At 40.5% G+C, this 26,253-nt stretch overlaps 1 protein-coding gene across 6 annotated transcripts in view; it reads right to left on the reverse strand.

Moving 5' to 3' along the window:
* RIPOR2 (RHO family interacting cell polarization regulator 2) overlaps positions 1-26,253 on the reverse strand; it is a 237,940-nt gene that overhangs the window by 66,289 nt on the left and 145,398 nt on the right. For all 6 annotated transcript variants that reach the window (XM_068236991.1, XM_068236989.1, XM_068236990.1 and 3 more), the window contains 5 exons: positions 21,611-21,736; positions 18,616-18,764; positions 16,458-16,587; positions 10,436-11,125; positions 1,976-2,166 (listed from right to left, as the gene is read on the reverse strand). In XM_068236991.1, the coding sequence (XP_068093092.1) occupies positions 1,976-2,166; positions 10,436-11,125; positions 16,458-16,587; positions 18,616-18,764; positions 21,611-21,736 (1,286 nt within the window). The remainder of the gene's footprint in view (positions 1-1,975; positions 2,167-10,435; positions 11,126-16,457; positions 16,588-18,615; positions 18,765-21,610; positions 21,737-26,253) is intronic.

Consider the following 26,253-nt stretch of genomic DNA (forward strand, 5'->3'; position numbering starts at 1 on the left):
AAGTATTTGAGGCAGAGGATCAGGACAGCCAGGAAACTGGTACTGCTTAAAGAGACACTGAAGCGAAAAAAAATATATGATATAATGAATTGGTTGTGTACTATGAATAATTACTAGAAGATTAGCAGCAAAGAAAATATTCTCATACTTTTATTTTCAGGTATATAGTGTTTTTTCTAACATTGCATTATTCTATAATATGTGCAGATTACACAACACTCAACATTCAAAATGATTCTTTCAGAGCAGTCTGTGAAGTAATGACCTCTCCTCTAGCAGAGAAAAAGTAAACAGTTCACTTACAGTTGAGATAATAAAAGTCAGATAACAGCCCTCTCCACGACTAAAGGTGGCCATACACTGGCCCGATTCGCCGCCGTTTCGACTGCAGATTCGATCACTGGGATCGAATCTGCTGCCAATCGTTCGCACTACACGCCGAAATTCGATCCTTTTCGTCCGATCCCGTCGATCGCTCCGTGCAGAAAATTAGCGTCGATCACCCGCGGGTAGGGAGCGCGTCGCTAGCGGCGTTCGAGTACCAGACGACCGACGCAATAGAGCCGCATACATTACCTGCTCCGCCGGCACGTCTACGCCCGGCCACCGCTGCTCCGTGTCCGCGCTGGTCTCCGGCATGCTTCAGTTCCTCCTGCCCGGCAGGAAGTTTAAACAGTAGAGGGCGCTCTACTGTTTAAACTTCCTGCCGGGCAGGAAGAAGTAAAGCATGCCGGGGCCGGAGACCAGAGCGGAGACGGAGCAGCGGTGACCTGGGGACTGGAGTCGCGTCGGCGGAGCAGGTAATGTATGCGGGCGAGGGAGCGGCGGCAGCACCACCACCACCACAACAGATTGTGAACGGTTTCAGGCTGAAATCGGTTCACAAGCTGTTTGCAGTAAAGGTAGCCATGCAATCCCTCTCTGATCAGATTCGATCAGATAGCGATCTGTCAGTTGGTCGAATCTGATGGCAAATCGACCAGTGTATGGCTACCTTAACTTAGTCGGAGAGCTTAATGGCTTGTTTGCATAGAGATAACAACTGGAGTTTCTCAACTCTTCCTGTACTGGAAACAATTAGACTGATGTATCTGATCTTAATGCTTTATTTCTTAGCTGTACTACACATACAAATCATAATATCATAATTTTTTTTTCGCTTCAGTGTCTTTTTAAAAGGAAATAAATATGGCAGCCTCCATATCACTCTCACATTGTGTTTACGTTAAATGTTAGTATGCTAATGTTAAAGAGGCTTCTCCATTTTAGCCAGTGGAGCAGAGGATTGGTGCTATGGGGAAATGTCGGGGTTGGCAGTTTTATAGGCTTGCACAAGCATTCTGGACTAGCTGCAGGAGGGGCAGGTCTTTATTTAGAATGCCTGCATAAAGGGCACTGCAATAGTCCAGATGTGATGTGATGTGATAAAGGCATGAACTAAGGTATGAGGTGCTTAATTTTTGCAATATTCCTTAGGTGAAAAAAGGAATGTTTAATGACAGCTGAAATTTGATTCCTGAAGTTTAAATATAAATATTGATCATCATATTAGTTTTCTGCCTAAGGTTGTGTTTGGCAAACTTTTCTTGTTTGGTGTGAACGTATTGGCATGATAGCAGGAAGGTTAGTTTCATCACTTCCAAAATACATATGTACAGTAAAATGTGATTGGCCAAAATTATTTTTACTATTTTAGGTGACAGCCTGAAACAATTAGGGTCTTATGTGCCAAAGTTGTTGGAGTCTTGGATTCAACCTCCCCCGCTCCCCCAGAAAAAAAAACTGATAAAATCCATAGCAAAATTAACAATCTCAAGTTTACAGTGCTCTATAGGTGCCATTTCCTGTGTGACACAGACACACGTGAAGTCACACGCCTGCATCATATGGTGACAGGCGAAGAGAGTCTGAAGCATGACCAATAAAAATGAAACAAAATAAATCCTCAAAAACACTTTTTTGTATATAAACGTACCTTTGTTTCTCCACTTCCGATTCTGTAAAAACACAATCGGCTCCTCCTCCATTGCAAACCATTCCGCTGCCATCCTCATCAACATCATCTTCATCAAAGTCAGAGGTGTTCAGGAAATCAAAGCTTTCTAGAGCACTCTCAACAGTTAGACTTATACTGGAAGACCTGCTTCTGTTCACAGATGTCTTGCACTGCAAAGGTAGAAAGGATCAGTCAAGGCCAGACAAACATTGTGGGAGTGAGAAAAACCAACAAGACACAGACTGGAAAATAGCAATACCTATTATTGTGGTTTAAATCGCTGTGTGGGCTAAACTACAGAAAATACAGTACAGTGCAAGTAACAATTCTGGCACGTTCCATAGCGTGTACTAAAGGGAAACCAATCAATGTAGGCTGCAATTCTCAGACTCTCAAGTTCATAGTGAAGCAAAGCATCAAACCTTTTCAGCATAACTGAAAGTGAGTTCTTGGATTTAGGATGCAGAAGTATTATTCACACCAGTGGAAAATATTTTTAGTTTTACAAAGCATGGAGAAGGTTAAAGCTCTACTATTTCTTACTGTCTATATCTTTCTTGGGGAGTTTTCTGCTCACGTCCTGTCCCAGAAAGAGACCGGAAGGAGGAGGTCATCTCTTCCTAGGAAGTGAAGGTCACAGACTGGCACACCCACTGGAGTTTTATCCCCATTTCCTGTTTCAGCAACAACTGTACCACTTTAGACCCAGCTCACTGTTAGCGTTGCCACCATGACAGAAGGTGAGCAAATCTCTCCCCGAAGAGGATACAAATGGCAATAACCCCCCCCCCCCCCCCCCAAAAAAAAAAAACTAATATAAAAGGTTTTTAATTGCAGGGAAAATGTTCATTACCAATCATTTCAGCCTATATAATTAAAGGATTATCCTAACTAAATGTGTTTTATGGTGGTGGACCACTAGTAACCCGACCATTTAAATGTAGCTTGACTGAAAATCAACTGCACCTAGCATTTCCCGAGCACACCTTTAACAGGTTTGGGTAGCCAACTGCACTTCATTGGGGTCTAAAAAGAATTTAATTTTTGTTTGAATAGTATCTTATGTGTTTGAATAGGCACTTCATTAGCATGGAGTTGTATTTGTGTTTTAATAGTGCTTGATCTCAGGCAAATAGCCACTCAATTAATTCAAAACAATCAGTAAAATACTTCAAATGCAAGACCAAAGAATTGGCTGCATGAAAATTAAAACAAACTAATACAAAAAATAAGATGAATGCAAGTCAAGTATATACTACATAGAATACAAACACAGGGTAACACCATTCCACAAGACTACAACATTCAGAAACATTCCAAACGCAATCATAGAATGTACTTTACATCGGATACGCCTCCCATCTGTAAAAGGCATAACATTTATACTAGTTTTAAGGCTCTGTGTTGAGCAATATGCCCACTCTATGTCCCTCTGTCACCTTTGCCTGGCAGTTACTATGCAAACACATACAACTTATCAAATGCATTATGCTATGCATAATACTAGATTTAATATACTAAACCAAACTAGAGGCAAGCATTGCACACAGATGATTAAAGTGCAAACTAGGCATATTACAGGATACATAGTAGAGAAAAAAGGAGTGAGAAATGAAGTACAAAATATTTTAGCAAGATCCATTATACACTACCACTTGGCTTCTGATTGACACCATATCAGTAACTAATCAGACGTCTTGAGATTGAATAGGAGGAACCATAAGACAACATATGTGAGAAAAAATTAGGATCTGTACAAAAATACAAAAACAAAACTTCCACCAAGACTATTACAATAAATTTACAGGGATGGTAGTCCTGGCAGGGGTCCTCAACCCCTGGGCAGCTGCTCTGAGCTGGGCCATGCAGTCTGTCATGACTCATCATCACAGAGCAGAGAGAAACGTCACTGAAGTTTGCCAGAAGCTATAGAGAAGAGCCGTCTGTAGCCATTGTTACTGCTGCCACCTAGTGTCTGTTATTTGTAATGCAGCATGCTTTCTGCCTGTCCGGACACCAGGTGCCAGCAGTGAGGATGACTGGGACGCTCTGGTCTCTTGCCAGAGACAGAGTTCAGTCTGCACGGAGGTAAGCAGCTGATGCTGGAAGCTGGTGTGGGAAGAAGAATGGAAGGGTAAAAAAGTGTGGGGAGGAGGGAAGTGTGAAGTGGGTGTAGAGAGGAGGAATGGGTGAATTGAGTGTGGGGAGTAGGGTAAAGGGGCTGTGAGGTGGAGGGAAGGGTAAAAGTGAGGGGAGGCAGATGAGGGTAGGAAATGACAGTGCCTGTAGATAAGGAAGCCCAGGCAGTACCCACCTTCACACCACCTGACACACCAAATGTACTTCTCCAAAGTGCTGAGGGCGATGCAGATAGTGGTTAGGTAGGGCTCGTGTTCCCAGGACTTCTTTATGTAATGACCCTGCCTGTAGAACAAGCCCGCACACACCCCCACGGGCAATAACACCCCCATCCCCCACATCGGCCCGGTCCTTGGAAAAATTGCCTGATGCTGAAGTGGTCCTTGGGTCAAAAAAGGTTGGGGACCACTGCATATAGAGCTGAAGACAACATATTAAAGAGTAAAACTCCAAGCCAAGCCATTTGTAGAGCTAAATTGAAGAGGTTGTTCGTCTCTTAATACAGGCGGATTAATACCACAAGTTGCTCCAAACTGGTAACTCCAGCACACAATCACTCAGTCCATCCATAGCTGCTCCATCAGCGATCCTAACAGTCTGTCAGTTTGAGTGTCCATGCAGCTTCCACTCAGTTACTACAGGTGTTATGAATTTTTAATGGCTGCTTTGTGAAGCCAATTACTCATGCAGGAAAAACAAATACCTGGGCTATGTGTATTGAAACACAAAGTACACCTTTTAAGGCTAGCAAATTAGGTACGGATTGTGCTTACAGTACATTTTGAAAATTGTTACCTGGCTGCAATTTGAAATGCCAAAGTAATTTTAATAAATGTTTGGCCCATATGCAAGTAATTTTTTCTCCTGAGTTTTCTACCGGGAGGTACTCTTTCATCTTCTCTTTAAAGAGAATCTGTACTCTAATATTCTTACACTAAAAAGCATACCATTCTATTCTTTATTTTCTCCTGTGCCCCTCTGTGCTGTTTCTGCCACTCTCTGCTGCAATCCTGGCTTGTAATTAACAGTTTTAGGCAGTGTTTACAAACAAACTAACCAGCTTCTAATAGGCTCAGCTAAGCATAGTGTGTGAGTCATATAGAGTGTGCAGGGGGCCTGCAGAGGGTGTGTATCGCTTCTATCCAATCACAAGCAGCACAGCACATTCCACACATTCAAGCCTTAGCCCTACAGACACGACAGAGGAAAGGAGATAAGATTTATTACAGAGACAGTGCAATTAGGAAAGGCTGCAGTAAGCCAGAGCACATTAGAACAGGCATAGGAACTTATAGGATAGAAGAACTAAGGCTGAAACATTTGTTAGAGTCTCTTTAAAATCACTTTTCAGCACTTTAAAATCAAGAGCAAACGGTAGGAGAAAATGTACTATTAAAAATATTTTGAGTATTTTCATGCTTGCTGGTGGCTTACAATACATTTTATTGACAAGTTTCGAAAATATCACCTAGGAGAAAAAAATGTATTGCATATGGGTGATTATCTTGTATTTATAAAGCACTAAATATTACTCAATCCTGAAGAATCAGGCCCCTTTAACACTTGCAACGTTGGATCGACGACCACATCCAGTCCCACAAGTAGTGATGGCCCGATGGGGCCTTTTACACTGTACGTGGTGCGGTTTTGTTAGATTGATATCTGAGAGAAGAAAGAATGGTTGCATATACAAGGATTTTGGAGGTCCTGCAGATAGGAAGGGATGTATTTTGGAAGCAATGTGCAGGAGGAATAGGCAGGCCACAAATTGTTCTGGATTTGGGGAGTGAATAAAAGTGCAGAGTCAATGGTGACACCGAGACCGTGTGCCTGTGGAGTGGGGAAATTACTGTCACTGCAAAAACATTTATGCACCATCGATACAGGTTTATAGTAATGTTTTAGTGAAAGTGAAATTTTAGTCACCAAAGCTTTGCTATTTGCATATTCCTCTTGCTAGAACACACATTATTTGCTCCCCCCACTTTTTTTTTTTTTAATAAATAAAGTATACCAAAGAGCAGTGATACCAAAGCCATCCATACCCATTAATCAGGTTTCAGCAGTTCAGTGTTGTCAGACTCTTGAAAAAAGAAGGGCAACTTTTCACAGCAATCAAAGTTAACAGTCGCTATTCTTGTCTTGAACACTCCCATAGCAATAATGTGACCTTTCTCAAATGATTCGACTGACACTTTCTTAAAGGGAAATACGCTTTCCCAGCCAAATCAATTATTTCTTTCAGAACTGTGCAGTACAAAATGGCCCTACAATACAAACCCAATCAGGGGGAAACAAAATACAAACATTTCATAGTATAAATTTACTGGTCAACCTGGCCTTTAGCAGATAACGAATAGATGAAACTGGCAGGGTTCACACTTATTAAATTTCACACGCATTTTGCGAATGTGTGAAAATGCGTTTGCCACACAGCTAATGAAAGACAATGGAGAAATGCTAAAATTCACGTTTTTAAAAACAAAAGATTTTTATTTTTTTTTAAATAAATTTACGTCTGCATTTTTGCATGAATACTTAAGTGTGAACCCTGCCTTAGAAATCTTTGCATAACATACATTGTAGTGACATTATGTCATCGTATAGTCTACTGACAGAGTTCCACACTCCATTAACTTCAATGGACTGTACAAGGTCTCAACTGTGCATATAATGCAGTGGAAATAACTACCAAAGGCACTCCTTCAATGTTTTTAGCCCTGCCACTAATTAAATGAGAGGTACATTTGCTTCAAGCCTGCCACTATCTAATCTAATGTAATAGTGATAAATGCTAACTATATCCAGGGTTGATGATGCCCTGATAATGCAAATAAATTGATTACACTTTGATTAGGGAGTGACAATCCAAGCCCCACATTACAGCACATGATCTGTGTTCAGTAAAAAGCTGATGAAGAATCAGTGACACCACTGCCCTGCTAGCTTTGTGCTGTCTAACAGCTGCTCAGATTAGAATTATGTCAATCAACCACCCATTGGCTAGGTGAAAGTTTACTGCATTTGTAGTAATCCTAGTTCCATTCAAACTGTAACACATATGTATATTGACAAGGTTTGAGCTAATCTGTGGGAGAAAAATTAACCTGCATATGATTATTTAGTGAATATTTAATTTTCTTGCAGTCATGGAACAGAACCGTTCTTTTAACATCTTGTTGATAAGCCTTTGACTTGTGGTGTGTGTGGCTGTGACACCTAACAGATCACTGTCCAAAGCATGGCTAGCAATACAGTAAGTCTGAATAAAACACATAGCGTTAGCATATATTACATGATTGGGGAAGGAAACGGTGGTGGTGTGAAGAATGAATTTTAACAGATTAAATATTTAAAGCCCCATTCTAGGCATAACTGTTGCCCCAGGTCTGTGTAATGCTGGATCCACACGGTGCGTTCGCGCACTCGATTTCCCTCTCGATTCCCTCTCGATTCGTTTATTTCCAACATGTCCGATTTGGATTTCGATGGATCGTTAGGTCGATTTGCATGCAAAGTATGCCGAATCGACCTAACGATCCATCGAAATCCAAATCGAACATGTTGGAAATAAACAAATCGACGGGAATCTAGCGGGAAATCGAGTGCGCGAATGCACCGTGTGGATCCAGCATTAGCTTTAAGCTGCAGTGCTCGTTTCAGTATTTGTACAAGTTCACTGATTAGCTAATGGCAAATACCGTACATCCCTTGTAAATTAATTGAGGATACATTGGCCACTACCTGTAGTACTAACTGTCTGTGCTACAGTGCTTCTTAAGGCCCGCGACACGTGACTGATGTTACCAAACAGGGATCAGGACGCGATCACTCGGGCGACTATTGCTGGGCCAAGACTGAGCAGACGTGAGGCGTTCTGCTGCTATGTGGGGAGGTGGAGGGTTGAAGGAGGAGTGCAGACGTAACATCACACAGTGGACTGAGTGAGCAAAAAGAAGAAAGGTATAGGCCAATGCTTGAGCAAATTGATCCGCCAGGTGGATTGCTTGCTGGGCAGTGGTGTGGGGCCACTGTACACAGGCCATATCTTCGGAGGCGGTCCTTATTGGCACCTCAGCTGACATTAATCAAGCACCTGTACGGGGCTTTACACAGATGCAGGCACACCCATAGTCTCTGAAATCTTACACAACTACTTCTAGTCATGTGGTCAAAATTTCAGAACAGGATTTTTAGCTACAGAATACTCATTCCCAATAAAAAGCAATATTGGAGCTCTCTGATCATCAATTATAAGATGGTATGTTTAGATCTGGGGGTAAAGTAGCAACCATATTTCACCCTTAAAACAAGAGCACCAAGTCCCATTAGTAGAATATATAACAGGACAGTGTGGAAAAGACGAGTGTCAAGAAAAATGTTTAACAATTAGTGACAGCGTTCAGTAACTCATAGTGGCCAGATTTCACTTTTTGTAAGACTAGAGAGCTCGCCACCAACCTCACCATGACTCAAACTCTCAGTGCATCAGCTGCAGCAGATTTACAAGCCTCTCAAGCTCCCCTACACCCACCAAGTATCTCTCCCTGTCCTATGCAAATCATGAAAACAGTGTTGAGACTTGCATCAGCATCCCTGCACTCATGTGACCAATCTTTGTTCCAACCTTTGGTCGCTTAAGCAGCTCACATCATGCTGAGAGAGAGGAGTGCTCCACCTACAACCTTATAGTAGGAGAAGGAGAGAACCTGTCATTGCCATCATAAGATAGTGTTAGCTATGTATTGAGGCATTTTGCAATTTTCTCTCCAGTTTAAAGGCTGGTGTACATGATGCAACTTTCTGTCAGATTGATGGGTCGAAAAAACATTTGTAAAGTGCTTTTCTCCAATAGGACTCAAAGCGCATAAGCATGGCTTAGACCAGTAATTGGTTGATTAGTAAATTGAGGTACAAAGGAATAATTCCACAAGTCTGCAAATGCCAGGCTAAACAGGTGGCTTTTCGGTCTGGGTTTTAATAACTCCAGGAATGGGGCTGTCTTTACTTGGTGTGGTAGGGAATTCCAAAGGGTAGGGGCAGCATGACAGAAAGCTCTGTCACCAAAAGTTTTGAGGTGCACTCTGGGAGTAACCAAGTTTATGGAACCTGCTGTTCTGAGGTTGTGAAAGGTGTGGTGCAGTTTCAGCAAGTCCTTCATGTATCCCGGGCCCAAATTGTGTAGGGATTTGAATGTCAACAGTCCAATGATAATTTCAGACATATCCAATCTGCTCAAAAACGATCATGGGATCAATATCCCATTATCGATCGAGAGCAGATCGGAAATGCCGGATTGGACCTGTGTATTTGCCAGGAAGTTGCATCGCATGTATCAGGTATAACTGTAAGGACAATTAGATGAAGTTTCTGGCTGGTTTCAATGGTGTATTTCTCACATGGATTTTGTCTTAGAATTTTGACAGCAGTTGTGTTAACCATTTTAAAGACAAGCATGAAATAAGACATGTACAAGGAGTGTTAAGATGAAAAAGTTTAATATACACCTCCTGCAAGTGTGAGAAACAGTTGTAGAATGTAAATACGCCCACTACCAAAAAAACATGCAGTAAAACAGGCATGCAAACATGAAAATGACTGAAACAAGGAAGGGAACATGCATGAACACATTTTTATTAAAATGAAATTGGATTAAAGAAAAAACATCAACCTGATGAAATTAACAGATACCATCACAAATAATAAGACGTGTAGACTTGTCAGACTATTTGCTACATGTAATTTTACTTGGACAAGAGAACAATGATGACTTGTTGGGGAATTAAAGAAAAGCGTTTCATTTTGCACACGAGAAAAAAAAAAAAAAAGACACATTTCTGTGACGATCACATAAGAAACTTGCATTCACACAATATACATTACAGTTTTAGGTTTTGTTTTCTAGAAAAACGGTGTTAAAAGTGAAAATTTGTGTTTAATCTAAAGCAACAAGTGGTAAGAGAATTACCTGTGGATTAGTAAAATTCCTGTGCAAAGGTATCAACTCAGCCATTAAATAAGCTTCATCGTCTATCATATTTGCCTGTACCCTGCCTGTACATAGGCCCTTTACAGGCTTATTATTTAAAACCGAAAAAAATTAAAACTAAATTAAAAGGACTTAAAAGAAAAAAAGGACTCCATCCACAAGTACTTTGTCTTGTATATGGCCTGTGTTGGTAGCAGTTGTACTGCAATATACAAAGGCAGCATCTTTACAGCATCATGCATAACTTGCACCCGTATGACAGCGCATCCAAAGAGGATCTAAATACAGATTGCTGCTTTGCATTCACTTACTTTTAGAACATCTTCTAGGTGCGTAACCTCCTGGTACAACTCTTGGTACTCCTCGCACTGGTCTTTACAAGGTTCCAGAGTCAGAAGCAGTCCCTGCAAAGATTCCTCTAAACTTCCATCTAAAAAGGACCTACTGGTTTCAGATTCAATGCATGTGGAACATTCAGCCTGGAGCCTCTCTTGAACAGCAGGTATTTCAGACGATGTGAGTCTTTTTACCAGCTGTTTGGTAATATTACCTTCACAATTGTCAAGCTCCACAGGCTTCAGTTCAGAAGACTCCTCAGAATCTTGCAAAATTGACACAGAGACATTGGAATTAATAAATATACTACAGTCCATACTGTGGGGAGGGCTTTGGCAAGCAGAAAATTCTGGTACGTCTTCTGCTAAGGTTTCTTCATTTTCAACAACATGCTCTATGTTGGACTGAGAGTCATGAGACTGACTGCTTGAGTCGGCAGATAATTGGACACTCAAATTGTCCTTCAAAGGTACCTCAGATGACACTTCACTGAGATTATGTTCCGGTGGCGTCACTGTGATTTCTGGATTGGAATAACCCAGAGAAGATGAGGGAGTAGATCTAGGCGGAGTACGATCACCGTTGGGCAAGTTGTCAAAACTCAAGGAGAGAGCTCTCTTTTCAATAGTGTCTCCGCTATCAAAGACATCATCTTGCAAATTGGACTGAAAATAAAAGAATATAAAATATTAGTAGTGTTCCAGTTATAATATAATGAACAGAAAATAAATGATTAACAGAGAAAATAATGCATTGTAAAGTATGACAATGAAGCTGTAATAAAGACTGACAAATATATGAACACATTTTGTTTACTAGTTCCAGAAATTATGAAACCTCTCAAACCTAGACAATATATTTTATTCTGCAAAATTAACATTTCATGTTTGGTAGATACTGAAGCTAAAAAGCGATATCAAAAAGCACACTTGCCAATCTAGTCTGTATATACATCTTATTTAACTACTAAACCAAAAGAGGTCATCAAAGTCTGGAAGGAGTACAAAAAATGCAAACCAAACTAGAACACAAGATGACACACGATAGAAAAAAAAAAAAACTTTTATTAAAAAAAAAAATATATATATATGCTTTATCAGAGAGTACACTTCAGAAGTAACACTTCTAGAGGAACTTCAGTCAAAATGTGTTGTAGATCTGGATAAAGTGAGGAAAAACTTGGAGCTTAATTTTTTCATTAGTAGCTACAGTATATTCCTACTGTTGAGATGTCACACTGACAGGGGGTTTCTGGAGTCGGAAATAAGGGAACACAAAAGGCTACCATCTGTCGTCAATTGTATTCAAAACTTAAATGGCTTGAGTTTCACTAGAGGTATTTTAGAAGCTTCACTTTTCTAACAAACAAACAAAACAAAAAAAAACAAAAAAAAAGACTAAGGGCTTGTTCACACTATGAGCGGTTTATTTCTTTTTTTTGTAAGCACTCACGATTTTAGAAATTGCTCTAAAAGTGCTTGTGCAATGATTTCCTATGACAGTGTCCACATGTGAGTGTTTTGATTTTATTACATTCGCAAACGCTCTACATGTACCATTTTCTGAAAGTTTTGGCTCAATGGAAGGTGTAGACAAACCGCAAAGAGCTTTTATGAATAAATACATTTTATTTATTCATTTCCAGGTCAAAGAGTTCACTTTCTGCCGGACGCCAGGCAGTGTCTAAATTAATCGCTCAGAAAAAGTGCTTAGAAAAGCGCTTTTCTAAGCTCAAAAAGCAGGGGAAAGCGCCCTTTAAATCACGCAGCGCTTGCGATAATGTGAACGAGGCCTAAGACAGAGCAGTATGCTAGTCGCTAGTTGGATTCATATAAAGGCTTTTTGATTCATCTAAAATTACTGAGCAATATCTGTTCATATTCTACTGTAATATAGTCCCCTCCATGAATCTATCCAAACAAGTAAAAGGTGTTCATCTCCTGTTTATGAGTAACGTCAAGAACTTGTTTAGGATTACACAACTAGATTGGTCAGAAAAGTCAAGCTTGCCCATATTTGCATTAAGTGTCAAAAGGTACCTTTGATAAATCTGTAATACACAATGGGCCTAATTTATAAACTGTCCAGAATAAAGGAAAAAAATATATATATACAGGATAAATCTGATTGGATGTTTCAGGGTAGCACCGAAAGCTCTTATTTCAACTTTTAAAGTGGAAATCAGTGCAAAGGGTTGTCATAAAGCAAATGTGAAATTAAACCCAGTAATAGAAACTTAGTAAGGCACAAAAACTTCATGTTAAAGAGACTCCGTAACAAAAATTGCATCCTGTTTTTTATCATCCTACAAGTTCCAAAAGCTATTCTAATGTGTTCTGGCTAACTGCAGAACTTTCTGCTATCACTGTCTCTGTAATAAATCAATGTATCTTTCCCCTGTCAGACTTGTTGGCCTGTGTCTGGAAGGCTGCCAAGTTCTTCAGTGTTGTGGTTCTGCTATGAACTCACCCTTCCAGGCCCCTCTCTGCACGCTGTTTGTGTGTTATTTAGATTAGAGCAGCTTCTCTCTTATCTTTTACAAGCTGGATAAATCTTCCTCTGAGCTGGCTGGGCTTTTACATACTGAGGAATTACAAACAAGGGCAAAGCTGTTTGCAGGAAGAAAAGAGCAGCCTGAAACTTCAGTGCATGGGGGAAAGAAACACACAAATGATCTCTTGAGATTCAAAAGGAATGCTGTATACAGCCTGCTTGTGTATGGATGTATTTTTCTATGTGTGGACATACTGTACATCAACCTACTTCCTGTTTTGGTGGCCATTTTGTTTTTTTACAAACAAACTTTTTAAAACTGTTTTTAACCACTTTTAATGCGTCGAGGAGCGGCGAAATTGTGACAGAGGGTAATAGGAGATGTCCCCTAACGCACTGGTATGTTTACTTTTGAGCGATTTTAACAATACAGATTCTCTTTAACTTAGGCAAAAATGCATGTGTACCTTTGAATAGGTTTAGAGTTTTGGAGCAAAGAGGAAGTCAGTGTAAAAATAGCTTAGATCCCCCCAGCTTCCATGTTGACCAGTGAAACATCTATCAATAAAACAAAACAAAAACAAAGCAGTGGGAACAGCAGTCATTTGCATGTTCTCCATGGGTATACTTCCAGCAAAAAAAACATCAAGCTTACTTGAAGTTTCAGTAGAACTGGGCAAAATTAGAACGTCTGTAAGGCTTTTAGAGATGTGTCCCCTAAGGGGCATTTTCTCTTGCCTGTAGTCTCAGCCAGTTGAAGATTAGAAAAAAATCCACCCCAAAGGATGGAAAATTCAGTCTATGACAGTAATTTCTGGAACGGACACTCCACTGGAATTTACTGAGCTCGTGCTCTAGTGACAACTATAAAATGTTGGCCCTTATTATAGTCTCTGTTCTAATGGAAAGAGTGACAGGGACACAAAGACATTGGCTCTTCTCCAATTGAGTTTTCTCCCAGGAGATATATTTTAGATGAGATGAAAAAGTCACTTTTCAGCTATTCAGTATTAGTAATTTCTTGCTTGAGAGCTTTTAAATGCATTTTATTGAGAATGTTTGAAAATATATTTTTGAAGAAGACTTAATAGGATATGGGCCATGGTATGTAATCATTTTCTGAACTATGCAAAAATAATATTACAAAAATAGTCTGGTTGGCTATGGCACAGCTACAGAAACATTTCTGGTCTTACTGATAAGATTTACAAACATCTGCTTTGCAGCAACCATTAAGACAAGAAGTCACTGGTAAAATGAATGCAGAGGATGAAATGCATGCATGGAAAATCAGTCCAAACTCTGAAAGAAGCACACAGATCGTCCAGCTGGTAACTCACATATCGCTCTCTGCCTGATCTAGGCCTCAGCCTGAGAGAGGGCAGGTCACTAAAAGAGCGACTGCGCCGGAGCTTGTCAAAGAAAGTCTCCTGAAGCGCATCCATAATTGACAGCTGCAGCCTGTCCTGTGATGGGTTCAGCCATTTCTTCCGCAGGTTAAAAGTAAAAGGAATGTTAGTAAGCAAACAATGTAACAGAGAGCTATTCAAACTGATGGCAAAAAGCTATGTGAAAATCTGAAATATGTATCCTATGGCATAAGAGTGGATTGTAACTGCTATTTCAAGAGATGTTAGATTACATTTTATGAAAACGTAGAGGAGAATATAAACCCCAGTTCCATAACGGCTTCTAAACTGGCTAAAAACGCAGCTAAACTAAGTGAAATGCCACCTTCATAGTCTTTTCTAGGGGGGGGGGGGGGGGGGGCAATGCTCCCCGATTTAAGGGAAGGGATTTATAATACCTGCAGCACAGTGACTAAATAAAGGTCTTTCTAGGCACAAGTTGTATGTATGCATAACATCTAACCTCTGAAATACTTCTATTGTTGTTGATGGAGTAACAAGACAATCGAAGAAACATCCCCTTTAGAGCCTTTGTATGAGAAAGCACTACCACTGCTAGCACTTTAAATAGATGCAAATTGTTGACTTTGGTCAAAACAATTCTTGAGTGAAGAATTCTACTCTACATTGAAACTCCATCAGGCTCATCAAAATAAATCTTATTTCTTTATTCCATTCTTTTTCCATGCCACATATAAATATTCAGCAAATATTAACAAGGTAAAGTGCAATACCGCAATGGTAAACACCAAACAAGATTACAGTTCTATATAAAAAGGTGCAATGCACATTCAATGGAAAAACTGTAATAATTGGTAAGAAAAATCTATCTTGGCCCATCAAGTCTTCTTTCAAGATCTGTCTGCTAGGACATACCTAGAGAGTTAACCCATCACTTGTAAAAGTAGATTCTACCATCACAATCTTGCTCCCATCTGGGTGAGACTCTGTTCTTATATTCAAACTTTACATCCATGCATTAGGCCCGGGCCACACTGGCACTAAAAAAAAAGGTCCGTTAGCGGATCAGAACGGATCCTTACGGACGTTAACGAATGCAATGTTAACCTATTAATCCATTCACATTGGTTTGTTTAAATGGACAAGTTTCGACCGATCCGCTGGAAGGACCGCAAGTTTGGATCTGCAGTCATTTTTCCAGTTCGAAGGATGTGTTGCATTGACCGTGTACTATCGGAACTGAGCGCCAGAGATGGAAAACTGAGGACTTTAAAAACTGATCTAATCCACGGATCAGTTTTTACATGGATCAGTTCTCTTTCCATGCCAGTGTGAACCGAGCCTTACTCATCCCCTGTCATCTCCTGCACTGTCACTTCCTTACTCAGGACACATCTAAACCACTTGTCCATGACCTCTTAATTTCTGGATCAGAATACTGAACACTCAGCTCTATGGCCTGCATGGTAACTGACTTGATGGAGCTTCGATACAGTCCAACATGAACTCTGCTTCATGATTCATTAATGCAGCCCGTTATTCCTTCCTGACTGTCAGTCATACAAAGAATGCATTTCAAGATCCTAACTCATATTTAATCAGATTATAAATGCAATTTACAGCCTGGCTCCATGACTACATTTATCTCCAGACACGAACACTGGGCATGATGGTTGATTAGTGTCACGTTTGGCAGCCACAGCTTGCAGTGTCTTTGGCCAGTCTTATGGGCATCACGTGGTAGTTTCCATGTTAGAAATTACCATGCTAGGTAGTCACCACACTACTACAACGCTTACATTAAAGTCTAATAGGTGGCAATGTCAATATTCCATTACTTCAAGACTCCAGTGAATCTAACCTATCCCCTAAATTTGAAAGAATAAAGCTCGTTCCTCCAGTGTGTTCCAGTACTAATGGGAAATGTGTTCACAAATCTTCTGCCTCTTCAAATAATTGAATAGCTGACCTTTTATAGTTTATATTTGCTGTATCTCAACATCATTTATGCAATTGTATATACTCTATATATTGTCCACTGCAAAGTGCCATAAAAGACGCTGACACTATATACATAAATATCAGCCACAAACAAAACCACTAGAAAACTGTGCAGGGCAAGTAAACAACTTACAAAGAATGAATGGTCCTTAAATGTGGGAGTCTCTGGAGTGCCCTGGCTATATATGGAGACTCTTCTTTGGATGGCAGATGCTTTATTCACATTTCCTGTGGAAGGTGTCAGGTCTTCTGTATCAAATGGACTAATGAAAAACAAAAATAAATGAAACATGAAAAACTCTTACAGACAGATCTAACACAGAAAAAAATAGAATAAAGGAAAACACCATGGCAACATTTACAGTATTAAGTGTCCAAGTGTGGTCTCCAGGCCGCACTTCCCCACAGCATGAACTGAGGTGCAGGGTCAGTCCGCCAGAGCACCAGGTTGGACCTTCAATATAAAGTCCACATGGACCAGCACACTCAGGGATTTCTTTCAAATTTCACAGAAATCTTTACTGAAAAATCTTCAGAATCACAAACATTAAAACAGGTGAGCCGTCACAGGGACAATCCAACAATATGGTTACCGCCAAAGACAGTGAATGTGCATCTGTAGCTTAGTCCCCAAATTGACAAAGTATTTATAGCAGTCGGGTAGACTCAAGTCACGATTGTATAAGCAGTCCAAACATCAGTCTACCCGACTGCTATAAATACTTTGTCAATTCGGAGACTCAGCTACTGATGGACATTCACTGTCTTTGGCGGTTATCGTATTGCTAGATTGTCCATATGACGGCTCCTGTGTTTTAAAGGGACTCCGAGCAGTGCAGAAACTATGGAAAGATGCATATCATTTTAAAGCTCTCTTTCTCCTCTTTCCAATGATATATAAACCGCTGCCCTACGCCTTTTAGTTTTCGCTATTTTTGCGATTGAAATCGGCACGGCCGCGATTTCAATCGCAAAAATAAAGAAAACTAAAAGCCGTAGGGCGACGATTTAGGTGTCGCCAGAAAGAGGAGAAAGAGAGCTTTAAAATGATATCCATCTTTCCATAGTTACATTGTATTACACAGACTGACTTTTTCTGCAGAATGGAGCTGCTGACACTGGGGAAAGTGTCGTCCTGTGTAATACAAGTAACTATGGAAAGATGGATACCATGTTAAAGCTCTATTTCTCCTCTTTCTGGCGACACCTAAATCGTCACTCTACGCCTTTTAGTTGTCTTTATTTTCGCGATTGAAATCGCGGTCGTGGCAATTTCAATCGCGAAAATAGCGAAAACTAAAAGGCGTAGGGTGTCGGTTTATATATCATTGGAAAGAGGAGAAAAAAAGCTTTAAAATGATATGCATCTTTCCATAGTTTCTGCACTGCTCGGAGTGCCTTTAATGCTTGTGATTCTGAAATTTTTTGAATAAAGATTCCTGTGAAGTTTGAAAGAAATCCCTGAGTGTGCTGGTCCTTGTGGACTGAGCATTTCCATTATCGACAGCCCAAACCCAAATTATTAGACCAATATAAATCTATAGTGGAAAAATATCCCAAATGCCATATTAGAGAGAAAAAAAGATAAATATAAGAAAGCATCTCTCCATCTGAAAAATCTAAAGCTAATATGGTATTCCTGCAACAGTATTAAGAATACACAATGTAAATTATACAGTAAAGTACAATGCGCAAGCAGAAGTACTTGCTAAATACAGTATATTGTTAAGTTTGCTAAAGTTTACAGTGCAGAACTCAATCCTTCTTGTACAAGTCTAGAAGTAATCCTGGTTTACAAATATTAAACATGCAGTTTTAGATATTAAAGCAATTTGATCGGGTTACTTTGAGGGAATCTATCATAAGTAAATTCCATATACAGTCATTACAAGTGTTTTAAGCACCTGCTAGACTTCTGACTTCACTGGCGGCAATGGCCATTCTAGTGACTCACTCCGTAAAGCAATATAGCGTGACCTTGACACCCAAAGAACTTCAAAAGGTCTAAAGTGACAAGTTCCATACTTGTGTTGTGAAAAGTTTACTTTCAGGCTTTGATAGTAACTAGCAGCAAAAATTAATGCTTTTTAGCCACATTTCACAAACATTGCCACAAATGTTCTTCAGTATTTCTTAGATATAACCAAAGCTTGTACCGTTCTGTTAAAAATCCTGACAGACTTTTTTTTAATTAAGAAAATCTGCCAACATTACACAGGTCAGAGGTTGCTGGGGGCATGACTGCATGTGAGAAATTATGAAAACCAGTTACCCTGGTCAATGCTGCTTACCACCACGTCACTTCAAGGTTAAGTTTTATCGTGCCAAGGTCGTTTATGTCAACAGCAACAGCTTGAGGACGGGCCGCAAATAAGTCCTTGGTTTCACAGGTGACACTTCCAACAAGGACGTGAGTGGCTATGCCCTTCAGTTCTGTCACCTAAGGAGACATGAAAAATACATCTGTAAAGACATGTAAAATGTGCAGCAATCGCCTGCTTAAAAAGAGGAACTCCAGTGAAAATAATGTAATAAAAAAGTGCTTCATTTTTACAATAATTATGTATAAATGATTTAGTGAGTGATTTACATTCTGACATTTATTACACGGTGACATTTTTACTGTTGGCAGGTGATGTAGCTGCTGCATGGTTTTTTGGCAGTTGGAAACAGCTGTAAACAGCTATTTCCCACAATGCAGCAAGGTTCACAGACAGGAACCTGACAGGAGTACATACTCAGAGTTTCTTGTGGGAGGGGTTTCACCACAATATCAGTCATACAGCGCCCCCTGATGGTCTGTTTGTGAAAAGGAATAGATTTCTCATGTATCAGCTACTGATAGGGATAAAGTTCAATTCTTGGTCGGAGTTTCTCTTTAACCCCCTGTTAACAGTCTCTGGATGCAGGGTTGTTTCTGCCCTATTTGGCACCCCAGGCAATTTCCTACCCAGCCTCAGACCATACATTCCTACTCATCTCCCTTGTAGTACCCTTAATTTGTTTATCCCCATCTATGTTGCCATGGCTACTTAATTTATGCATCTGGGGACATATTGACTATTAAATTATGGTACTTGGGGAACCCAGAGTGTTGCCTCTATAATGCATTTGTGTGGCAAGTGATGGCTTTGTGGGAGAAGTCCCCTGATTTGGGGAGCTCTGATTGTGTGAAGGGGTTTCTGTTCCTATGAGGGTGAGGTAAGAAATGTTATTCAGGGGGTTCTGACTGGGGGGGGGGTGTAATTTCAATGTTTGCCATTTTACCTAGATACGCTACTGCACCCCCATCCATGTCTTGCTTACCTACTTATTAGTGTTGAATGTCCTTCTGATTACCTCCCCACTGCAGTACTAAAAATGCGGAGACATGTGAGCCTTTCGTGTGTCATCTGACAGGCGACTAAATGCTGTGAGCCCACTCAGAGCTGTGTATTGGCATTGGTTATGAAATGTAGACACACTATTACCAACCCTGAGCAGGTTTACAGTGCGTGGCTGCCTTATCAGATGACACAAAAATACTCTCAGGTCTATGAATTTATCAGTGCTGCCATGGTAGAGGCCTGCTTCATAGAAAAAGCAGCGAGGTCCTCTTGTGGCAATGGTGGCTCTGGGCAAGGCTCGGTAGAACTGGTGGTGGGTGACATCGGAGTCTACACGGTTCAGTTTTAGAAAGATGCTGGGCAGAGGCGGCACGATGGGGCCAGGCAATGCATTTAAGTCTGGTGGAGGTAGACTGCAGTCATAAACAAACAACAAAAAATGCCCTCTATAGGTGTTTTTTTTCATTTAGGAATGAATGCACTGGCCCTCCCCACCTCTTACACAGTACAGCAATAAAATAAGGAAGTTCTTCAGCATCTGCTGCTGTATACAGGCATGAATGAACTTCATGTAACCTGGTCAGTGGTCACAGTCAGCCAGCTGCTAGTTCAGATGAAACATGAGACGTCACGAGTGTGGGACAGCATTCATAGAGCCGGCGGCTGCGGTGATTAGGGAGTCTGACTGTGACTCACTGTTTTCTAAGGTGCCCATGCTATCCCCGCTGTCAGAAAAATGTGACAAATGATGGTAGCAGCGGAGGCGGAGTCTGGCGGTAGGGACCGGCAGTGAGCAGTGAAGGCTGACTGATTTATTGCAGCAAGAGGGAGGAGCTGTGGTTTAAAGGTGACGCGGCCACACATGCTGACTCATTTGAACAGACACAAGGGGAAACTAGAAGGGCAGTACCGATGGGACTGCCCTTATATTCTATATATACATATATTATATTGCCTCGTTTTTCACAGACTTTCCGACAAAAGATGGACACTTGGCAGACTTGATGGATTCTTTAGTAGAACCTGAATATACATTCTGTGCCAACAGAAAGGGGGAGACCACCAGTTTAACTGGCTGTTGGAATCCAGATATGCAGGTGTATTGGTGCCATCCTGCTCTAATAAAAGATGCTGGAGACGACTATGCCAAATCTCTGCCCAAAAAATACATATTTTTGTATGCGCACTGACTGTGCGGCGTTGCCCGCTGTCACAGGGGAGAGGGGAGGTTCCGACACAGACCTACAGCCCTTTTTTAAACAGGCTTAGGTTTACTAGTTTATTATAGTTACATAGTGCCAACATATTATGCACGCTGAACAATGTACAAGATAATGCAATGGAGTGTCTCACTGACCACAGTGCTTCCCTCTTGCTTAATACAAAAATCACCTGTCGCTGCAATGGATGAAAACAAAAGGGGAAGAAACAATCAGTAGTGTGTTTCACTGACTATTTTTTTTTACTTGGAATTTACACTTTAGGTTTGCTTTAATAAGTAGGGGTTGTATCTGGTCTTTGCACAAATATCTGGCACACTACCGCTAACTATACTTCGGCCATAGATTGTTAGGTTTCATGGGACAGGCCCACTTTTTCAAGACCAAGCAATTGAATGTCAAATACTCCGTCACTTCCTGTACCAATGAAAAAAATAAATGAACAGATCCCAGAGTAAATAGGCCAATGTCTCTTAATAAGGGATCTAGAGAAGAATTATAAAAGTGCTACCATGTATTGCATGGGAATAAAAACCAGAAGGTGTAAGACAAAATCACTATTTACCACACTTAGCTACCTGCAATGGCGTGCAATTCAACACTAGGCCAGACAGAGTAAGCTCCAGAGCAGAAACATACACGCAACTATGGAGGCAGACAGGGGCTCTTCTCTGAAATGTGTTTGACTCCATACATCAGATGTCTCTGCACAGCGGGTTGAGGGAAGATTATACTTTTACCTTAATAGAGATTAAACTGTTGACCAGCGGAAGAAAAAACATTTCTTCTCCATCCCAGCTCTGTTTGCCATTAACTTCAATTTTGCCTTTTAGTTTCCACCTCTGGCGACCGTACCTCATGAATATCTGAAAACAGAATAAACTGAAAAGTTCTATAAGAAGGATAAAAAAAAGATATGTTGATGCTTTGCTGTAAACCTGGGCACTTTCAATTCAGAATAAATAAGTTGTATGTGTCTCCGGGCACTCCTGTTTCCTCCCACATTCCAAAAACATACGGATAAGTTAATTGGCTCCCCTTAAAAAAATTGGCCCTAGACTACAGTACTTACACTACATAATATAGACATATGGCAATGGTAGGGATTAGATTGTGAGCTCCTTTGAGGGACAGTTAGTGACCAGATGTATATATATATACACTGTACAGTGCTGCGTAATATGTCAGCGCTATATAAATACTAAATAATAATAATAAAGTATGTGATTTTTAGTAAATTGCATATAAAAACAGCTAAACCGTTCACCTGGTTTAATATAAAAAGTGTTTGGGGAAAAACACCACCATAGGTAAGTTACTAGGTGTGGGGTGCCCAACCCCCCCCCCCCTTAAAATAAAAAAACACAAAAAAAACAACCAAAAACACAAACACTATTGTAGCCCCCCCTCCCCCCCCCAAAAAAAACACAACAGTGTTTAAATGAAGAGGTAAGGTTGGCTTATCTCTCTCTGAAGACACACACCAGGCATATGCGGTAGAAGAATTCAATTTTATATGCACAAAGAAAAACAAAACACAAAAACAATGCGTTTCAAGGAGATGGCCCACGTCTTCAGGTCTATGATGTAGGGCCGGATTTACCAGAAGGCATGTGTCTACAGGCGCCTGGTGATGGAAAGGCAGCTCAATCCCTTCCCTGAGCACCTCCCTCCTTAGCTATGCAGAGTCCTGATGAGAGTGTAAATGAGAGGTTACTCACACTGCTCTTGGCATTCCACTGACGAGATTTACCTTCAGTCAGGGGCACTTCTTGCTACTTAATACTGAGATTCTTCTAGCTATCTAATAATTAGGGGCACTTCTATCTACTTAGTATTAGGTGGCCAAACATACCCTCAATAATAAGGGGCATCAGTAGCTACCTATGACGGGCAAGGGAAAAAAAAGGGAGAAGTGACAGCTGGGCCAGCCAGCACACTTGTGGTGGTTTGGCAGGTGTTTGTAAGTTCATGGAGGGTGAAGTGTATGGTGCAAGAACACCTGTGCCTATAGGCTCCTGTGAGGTAAATCCGGGTCTGCTATTATGGTAATGTGCCAATGGCTGAGGTTAGTCTGGCTCGAGCTCTAGAGGCGTTTGAACCAGACTAAGCCTAGCAGTTGGCACTTTATGGTAACAGACCTGAAGAAGCCGGACAGTCCTTGTGTTTTTTTTGTGCAAATAAAATAGAATTCAGAATGCACTGTATACACCTGGTGTGTGTATTCATATCATTACTTTTCTGGTATACAGTCAATATTTTTTTTTTGTGAAAGTACTCAGCCCTATTTGTTTTTAGTTTTTTATTTAAATACATGAACCCTCTCCATCTTCAGTTGTGATTTGATTTGTATAGTTCCACTGTTTGCACATATTGGCAACATGCATTTAAAAGCATGGCGTCTTTGCCCTTCCAGTCCATACTCCCTAAATCTGCAAGCAAGCATTCTTTTTTAACCAGCAAGCTGTTAGCTGTATGAAGCTGCCACCCCCCTCCACTACGGCCCCATCCACTGGCCTGGGTATCCCACAATACACACGTAACATCTCTTTTGCTATGAGCAGATTTGTGGAGTACAGTATATAGCACAAGCTTCTGCTCTTCATTGCCACCTTTCTTTTACTGCAGATGAAAGCATGCTGCCCTCTGATTCAGAGGAGCACACCAGTGCAGGGGCCACATTCAGGTATTGCACGTGATGTTTTTGCGGTGCCCACCAGAGACATCCCTGCCCCCCACCCCATTAAATTTGAATAAACAGCATGGCCCACAACTAGGACTGTTTCAGATCTTGGCCCCTTACGTGATTGAGTTGACACCCCTGTGCTACACTATTGGCTCCTGGTCATGGGTTTGTTTTTCGGGTTCTTGGTGTTCTATATAGAGCATCTGGTCCCTTTCCCCAAAGTACCATCATAGGTAAGTTGCCACTTTTGTGATGCATGTGAATGGAAAAGTGCACAGAGTGGATTAAACCAGTCACTTTACAGTGAATGGTGTCCATTGTCTTTGCTTCTAATATGAATCATGCTAATGGTGTATTGTTTCTAAACCAGCATTGTATTTTGATAACAATTGTGAGTTAATACTTAGGTCAAATATTTGCCAGGAAATGGTAATTTCAAAAAATATATTCAAGTAAACCATTTTGCTTTATATGTGCATAAGCAGTACTAAGAAAAACAGAATAGAGTAGATTTTTCCTCCTCAGCCACCTATAGGTCTCAAGCTTCAACTATAAAGCAGGTGTCTCACCCTGCTGGACGCAACAGGGAAGTGGAAAATGTATTTATATTCAGTAACTTTGTAATTAAAACCTGTCTTAGGGTTACTGTGCAAACGGTTTTGGCTTAATCTCAGTTTCTCATTCACTTACAGCTTGGATATCATTTTACATTAAACCTGAAATACAGATTAACACAGATACTGAAATCCTTTAATGTCATATCATTCTAGCTTACAATTTATCAGATCACAGCTGTCAAGCACCCAAAAACACAGAGATGGTTACTCGGTAAACACTGTTAGCAACACATACTGCATGATTTAGTGGCTCTGATTACATACATATGTAACATAATACAGTGATAGCAGTAGGGTATTGTACCGTGTTAACCATCAGTAAAAGCAAGAAGTTTTAAATCAGGATGATACCATTTATTGGCTAACTAAAAAGAATAAGCGAGCTTTCAGCTTTGCAGCCGTTGTCTGGCTTAAATCCGGTTTGCTTGCAGGCTGATGGTACAGACAGCTTTATACATTATGTGCATGCACTCACAGGATTGCCCTGCGGCTCACATGGTGTGTGTGAGTGTGTGTGTGAGTGTGTGAGTGTGTGTGTGAGTGTGAGTGTGAGTGTGAGTGTGAGTGTGAGAGAGAGAGAGAGAGAGAGAGAGTGTGTGTACCCCATCTGATTATAACTGGCCAGTCATTCAGAGTTGCTATTGTAGTATGTAAAATGCAGGGTGTTCTGCACAGTGTTCTGCTCTCTGGATGTGTACACACATTACATAGATTTTTATAGATTATATATTTGCATGCAAACTATAATGGAAGCCAAAATTCCTCCATAGTATATAGTTTTGTTTTTTAAAGACAAATTTATCTGAACTTTCCTCCCATCAATGTTCATGTACAAATCAGTCTTTTAGGCCTCAGGCCCTGGGAAAATCTTTCATATGTAATATGGAAGGACCCTATTCTGTCCGTTTTTAAACCTGATAGAAGGCCTTACAGTGAAACCAGCACAGAGGTGCAGTCTCCTGACCAAAAGCAAATGGGGCCTTCAGAGAGTGCTCCATAGAGGGTCTTTAGACCATGTCTACTATTTGGACGATGGGATTTCTCTCCCCCATTGACTGCATTGATTTTTGCTAAAATGCAGAGTTTTTCCAAACATTTCAACAACGCAAATATCTGCATGTCTGCTAACTACTATTGGCTTTATTCTGCTATTCCTGGCCCCCAAGTGAGTGACTCACAGTATCTTAGCCATTAGATATAAACTACAGCCAGGCAGTTCGCATTTTCAACAAGAAATCTACGACGATCCTTTCTGTGTTTCCCCATCACAGCATTACTTTAAAGGAAACCCGAGGTGAGAGGTATATAGAGGATGCCATATTTATTTCCATTTAAACAATACCAGTTGTCTGGCTATCCTCATGATCCTGTGTCTATAATACTTTTAGCCATAGATCCTGAACAAGCATGCAGCAGATCAGGTGCTCTGACTCAGCTGACTCAGGTTTTACTGGATTAGCCATATGCTTGTTCCAGGGTTTTGAACTGGGCTGCCCGGCAACTGGCATTGTTTACAATAAATATGACAGCCTCTATATTCCTTTCACCTTGGATTCCCTTTAAGTTACATGGTCATGGCAGAATAATGGGAACAGCCATTGCTAGCTTTTACAAGACCATCATGCATCATCTTACGAGCTGCATTACTATGTGATCATCATTAAGCCTGCCAACAATACAGTCAGTATTCTTAGCTACTTGTGCCAGTTCAATGACTCACTAAGCAGTGATCTCACAAAATACCATGTCAAGTCAACGAGTGTCAGCAATGCAGTCTATAGCTTCAATCATGAGAGAATGATTTTAAAGTGTAAGCATATTTATGCACACTATATACTTATATATACTCTGTAGAGTCAAGTGTGCTTAAAATAAGTTAAAATTGGACCCAGTCATTAAGACAATATAAATGCATTATTTTACCACCATTTTAATATGCTAGCAATTTAACCTAAATCAGTGATAAAAGTATACTGCATTCATGATTACAGCTTTTTCATCCTTTTAAGCTATTTTAAGCATGCCTAAATTGACTCCTGAAGTCAATCACAACTTTGCTGTCTAGCACTCCATAGAAAAG

This window comes from Hyperolius riggenbachi, chromosome 5 (assembly GCF_040937935.1).
Source record: "Hyperolius riggenbachi isolate aHypRig1 chromosome 5, aHypRig1.pri, whole genome shotgun sequence".
Classification (NCBI taxonomy): Eukaryota; Metazoa; Chordata; class Amphibia; order Anura; family Hyperoliidae; genus Hyperolius; species Hyperolius riggenbachi.